The sequence below is a fragment of the Carcharodon carcharias genome, chromosome 21 (assembly GCF_017639515.1).
Source record: "Carcharodon carcharias isolate sCarCar2 chromosome 21, sCarCar2.pri, whole genome shotgun sequence".
NCBI classification, from domain to species: Eukaryota; Metazoa; Chordata; class Chondrichthyes; order Lamniformes; family Lamnidae; genus Carcharodon; species Carcharodon carcharias.
The window spans coordinates 36,654,903-36,660,902 of NC_054487.1; the positions used below are offsets into that span (position 1 = coordinate 36,654,903).

Genomic DNA, 6,000 nt, shown 5'->3' on the forward strand with positions numbered 1-6,000 from the left:
AATGCTCTATGATACTATTTTGCATTCCCCTCTTCCCTATAAAGCATTCCAAAATCATCTACATGAGAGACGTTTGATAAATGCAAGTTGTTTGATGGCGATTGTAAACTGGGGCACCAGGGACCGGCTGAGTACAAGGTTGGAAAGGGAAGCTAGTCTGAGTCGGGGGAATGTTGGGGAACAAAAACAATCAGCACGCAGCATAGCCACACTCTTGACAAAGTTTGCATTTATGTTTACTTTTTGTATGTCGACAGCTTTCCGCATCTTTTATAATGGGCAGATTTGAAGGAAAAGCATTTACTCCATCAGATGTAAATCCACCTTTTCAACTCTGAGTTTTGGGGGGGGAGGTGGGCATTGTGGAGAGAAGGGTAACTATTCCCAATTAGGCTTTCATATTGTATGACTATAAACAAGCCATAAGGCCACACTTGTGACAAAATGTTGATTTATATCCCTAGAGCTGTTTTTACACATGGACAGCTCTGTGTAGCTTTTTCCAAAGTGAAAAGTTTTGATTCTATTCAAGTCTTTCAAAAGAATAATTGGAAACCCATAAGAGAAGTACTGTTACATTAAATATACTAATTTCACTGTAGATGGTTTGTGGGTCTCTGCTATTTTAATACATTATCCCCCCTCCCCCTCCCACCCTGCCATTAGGGGGCAAATTTCATGTTGTATTTGAATCTCTGCACAAACACTTAAAATGCTTTATTGATATTTGTTTTTACAGGAAAATCGATCATGCAGCCTCAAATTTTGGAAGTGAATTTTAACCCAGATTGTGCCAGAGCCTGCAAATATCACCCAAGCTTCTTTAATGACATTTTCAACGTACTTGTCTTGGATGAAGTAGCTGGTTGCCCTGTCACTTGTTTAAGCTAATGCTAAGGAATCTCATCTGTAATTGTTTGGATTATTTGCAAAAGTTGTTAGAAATCTTGCAGGTGGAGGAAGATGGATAAATCAGTTAGCAAATGTTGAATGACTTCAGACATTAATTTCTCACAGCTCTGTATGTTCTTAAAGAAATTCTGAATATTACAGTCCTTTTGAGCATTTTTGAAAGGAAGAGTTTTTTTCATGCATTTTTTTTGACTTGCGCTATAGTGGTTAGCTTTTCATTTGAGGTCGACCTCTTTGTTTTCTTTTTGAAGCAGGGTCTTGAAACATAGCCTGCTTTCAGTCAGCCTTGAGTCAGCACAGCCCATGAATATGATGAGAAGCCAGGTTCTGCATGCAGTGCCACTCGAAGGCGTGTCATGTTTCAGGACCATGAGAAGTGACTAGAAGGTGGCCCAAAACTAGACATGAGCTGCCAAAGGCCAAATACTGAAAGAAGTGGAGAAGAGGGGTGGTGGAGGGGCGGTCAGTTTTTCTCCGAGTGTGTTCCTTTTGAAGAAGTGTACTGAATGAGAAATTACACTACACTAGCATTTTACATGTGGGACCCTGAGTTCATATGCAACCAATGTTGGGCATTGGTGGGAATTCACTCTATTAATTTAAGGACCTATGCGAAAAGAGCCCTTGATGTGCCTGAGAGCATGTAAGTAATTTAGCACTAATTGATCTTACATTGGAAGTCTCACTTTTATATCCATTTTGTAGGATGGTTAGTGTTGGAAATAGGAAACTGTCTCACTTGTAATGGGGCAGGAGTGCTTGGTAACTATGCACCAAGGGTTATGACCCTGCGAGGGGACCTAGTTGAGGGCCATCTATCACTAAAGAAATATATGTAGTTAAATTTTGAAATACACTTTTCTCTGATTTAATTTGTAAAAAGCTGAAGCTTGCCTAGGACCCATAGTCAATTATACATGCCAACCAGAGCATCATGGTTAAAAAAAGTAAGGTTTGTTTATCCACAGCAGTGGATCTTCAAGCAGAGTGATGAATCAAACAGGAACAGGGATTAATTTTTCAGCATAGCTCCTCTCATGCTTGGTTACTTCCTCTCCAAATATCTCTCCTCAACTAAACTTTTTCTCTGCTTTTTACATTTAGGGTGAGAGGAATGATGCCTGAATAAAGGCAGTTAAGGTCATTGATTTATTTAGGATTTACTGCCTTGCCTTGCTAATTTGTTCCTGGTATACAACTTCCAATGTGGATAAGAGCTCTCGAACTTATGGCTCACATACCATCACACTCTTGTCACTCTGTTACAAATTATATTGCCCCCCTTGAATTTCAGCTCTACCAATTTTCTAGAGTGATGACTATATTAAGGCCTAAAGATGCAGGGAACAGTGCCAAGACACACAGATAAAGAGAAGGTGCACAGTAAACAAAACATGGACAATATTATGAGCAACACAGTGCTACTGAGACAAAGAGGGTAGAGCCACTTTACTCAGCATGTTCGAAAGGGCTCTGTCTCCAGCATCAATATCTTTCACCTTGAAAAACACCTGGAATTGTCTCTCTGACTATAATGAAAATGACAGTAATGTTTACAAAATACCGTACAGTTTCACATCACACTAAATAAAGCAGTATTAGCTTATCAATAATTATTAACAGTATAGCATAAAATACAATGTCACATTCTGTTTCTTCAACCTTTAGTGAATAGCGTCAGAAAAAGTTGAAAGTGTGTGTGAAACTCTGCAAAATGAAATAGTGAATATTTTATCTTGGATTCTCAACTATCGTACAAATTTAGTGTTGAACATCATTTAAGAGACACTGGCTAGATTTTGTCAACATCTGACATCTGAATGGAATTGGGTGTCACTTCCACTTTCTCTCTTTTTGCCTTTTCCCATGCTATTATAATAAAAATTCTATGTTCCAGCAGTGTGCATGTAAAGCACATGCGATTTAGCAGGGAGGGAGGAGCTTCTCATTGGTGAAACCCATCATCAACTGACTATGCTGCTTATGAGAGAGTATCCTGTTCAAATAGGGAAGCTGTGCATCACTGCCAGTACACTCCACCACTGGTTGAGAATAGCCTAATCTTTGCTGAAATATCTGACTGTTGCAGCAGACCAGCGATGTCTCCCTGCGCTGTTCTTCTCCAGGCCATTGGGAAAAGGCAGGAGGTGCTCTTTACTGAAGATGGTGTGAGAAGGCCATCCTGCCAGACCAGGGTAGCCTGGGTAGAGGTAGCAGAGAAAGTGAGCAAACATCGTGTCACTCGCCGAAGCTGGGCCCAGTGCAGGAAACAGGTCAACGACCTGCTCCGATTTGCAAGGTAAGTGCCAATGTCGCATCTTCAACAGGTGTCTCTTGTGTGGTTGTCAATAATGTATATATGCGAGTGGGCAGCTCTGCTAGAAGAGTAAATGTATGTTCAGCCTTTGTGCCATATGGCATTTGAGGCAGAAGCGCCTGGAAGTTTGCCTTTTGTGTGCATTTGAATTCAACGTTTGAATGACAGGCCTGTTATGGGTGATGGAGATGCAAGCACACAAGAAGTTTAGGTGCCACTTGACATCACTACTTGTTGACTGCACTTTGTGCGTCTGCTTGTCTTGCATGACAGTGTCAGGGAAAGGAGATGCACAGGAGGAGGAGTTCTAGACCTGAGGCCCTCACAGCCACTGAGGAGGAGGTGATGGAGATCGCTGGAGAAGAGGGGGTGTGATCGGTGGCAGACAGCAAGGCTGGGCTGCTCAAGAGTAAGGAGAAGGATACAACCATTCTTCTCGTGGCAGATGGGCACGCAGGATGGATGCATTGAAATGTGAAGTGCTCAAACTGTGATGAGCCTTAAGGTGATTCTTTCCATTCTTCACTACAGGCCATCACCATCCGGGGACCAGGCCGCAGTCATGGGAGAAGCCAGAGACTCCACCTCTGGGGATGAAGCAGCGAGTGCCCCAGAGCATGCGCTGTCATCTACCTCTTCATTCATCTCCACCTGCACAGTTACACCCACACAGTCCGTGGAGGGGTCATGTGTAGATTCACAAACAGGTGCCAGCAGTAGAGGGAGGATGTGATGCCTGGGCCCCAGACAATTGGAGGACTGCTGGGGCTCAGGCCCCTGCTGATTATAGGCCTCTGGTTACAGCCAGAAGAAGGCTGCTGAACGTGCAGCAGAGACTAGGGGAAAATATGGTGGAGATGCCAGGGCTTATGTGCAGCTTTGCATGAGGTATGGGGGAGTCCATGCATGCCATGAGAAATGCATTTGAATGCATGGCTTCATCCATGGAGAGGATGGCGACCACCATAGAGAAGATGGCGATCACCACGGAGAGCTAGGTTGAGCATTTAATCCATACATGCTCTGACCTGCAATCCATCACTCTAACCATGGCCTCAGTGCAGCAGTGGCTAGGCAAGGGGGGGAACGAGGACCCAGGACCTCTAACCAGGAGCCTCTTTCTATCAGGGAGCAAGTGGGCACCCGAATGGAGGTGAATTATGTGCCAGCTGCCCCTGGGGTCTGTGTCTCAGGATATCCCCAGTGTTAGCAGCAATTCCTTATCTCCTTCTCCATTGACCCCAGAAGAGGCTGATGGGGTTCCCCTGCACCACTGTAGGACATCCCCAGAAGGCTGGAGCCCTGAAGGCCCTACACCTCCAGACGAGGCCCACCACGGTCACCTAAGACAATGGGGCATGACACTGAGCTGACTGCCTCCACCTCAGCTGCTGATGTCAGGGTTGCCTTTGACTGTAGTAGACGAAAATGAAAATTGAAGAAGTTTGAACACTAAGGTGACATACATGATAAGTTTCGTTTTGGTTTGAAAAAAATACACAATGTAATTTTGTTTCCTGTAATTGTTCCTAACTATTGAGAATTGTTGGAGCTTGTCATAGTGTCAGATGTAATGGTTGCTCCATGTCCCTCATGTGATGACTAGAGAGAAGATTGGGACACATACATTATTCCTGAATGAGATGTGTTTTGTTTTTGTGCATTCCTGATTGAATAGTCATGTGAATTGTCACTTCTGTGGTGTTCCTTCTGTGAAACATGGTTTAAAAAACAGGCACAGCTGACCTGATCTCCCACCCCCACAACCCATCTGTGAATTCTAGAGGATCAAGAGGATATTGGCCCATTTAACTCTCAGTGGCTATAACTGAGACAGATGCAGTCATGTTCAAAGCACTTGAATGATGGTGCTGCATCAGAATAATTGGATGAGGCAAACTGTTACATGGATGTCCGTATACCTGTAAAATGTCCTTGGTACCAGCACTCACTAGCAAGTATGTGTGACAAAGCTCCCCTGCCTGTTCAATTTGAGCTGGTAGAGGACACAGGTTTAGAGTTAACTAAACAGGGGAGGATAATAGGGATGGGTCTACACCCCAGGAAGGCGATGGAGTTCAAGCAATGGAGGGCCGTTCATGCAGAAGCGTCATTATCGTACAAACCTTGTGTAGATCAGGCTGTCCCCGGCATCCCTTTCCTGTCTCTCCATGGCCCTGGCATCCATGAAAGGCTTGTTTGGATTCATGCATTCCTCCTCATGCTCCAACAAATCAGCCTCATCTAAGGAGGGCTGGTGTTCCTCGCACTCTTCTCCTGGCAACATCTGCCTGCGATGCAGTGCACAGCAGACCAGTACTATTTGTGACATTTGGTGGGTGTGTACCTTCAGACTGGTCAAGGAAGTGGAAGTGCATTTTAAGAAGCCCAATGGTGCTTTCTATGATGGCTGTGGTGGAGGCATGAGCTTGATTGCTGCGCTGCTCTGCCTTGCTCCAGGGATGCCTCACTGGCATCATCAGCCCTTGTCCATCCATCAACTCTGGGCTGGGGCTTTAAAATGCTCAGGGAGCTGTGTGTTGTGCAATATGCACATGTCTTGACAGTTGTCTGGGAAATGAGTGCAGACCTGCATTAGTCTTCTCTGGTGGTTGGACAGCAGTTGTAGGTTCATGGAGTGAAAACCTTTATAATGACAAACACAGCTGGCTCTTCTTGGGGAGCTCTTGTGGCCATGAGTGCAGTCGATGTCACCTTGCACTTGAGGAAATCCAGCGATGACATTGAAAGTGGCTGACCTTGTAGCCTGG

The 6,000-nt window shown here is 44.6% G+C and overlaps 1 protein-coding gene across 1 annotated transcript in view; it reads left to right on the forward strand.

Annotated features, from left to right (window-relative positions):
• Positions 1–1,074, forward strand: part of ttll12 (tubulin tyrosine ligase-like family, member 12) — a 48,716-nt gene extending 47,642 nt beyond the window's left edge. The window contains exon 14 of the mRNA XM_041215401.1: positions 740–1,074. Within this exon, the coding sequence (XP_041071335.1) occupies positions 740–891 (152 nt within the window). The 3' untranslated portion in view covers positions 892–1,074. The remainder of the gene's footprint in view (positions 1–739) is intronic.
• The last annotated feature ends 4,926 nt before the right edge of the window (positions 1,075–6,000 follow it).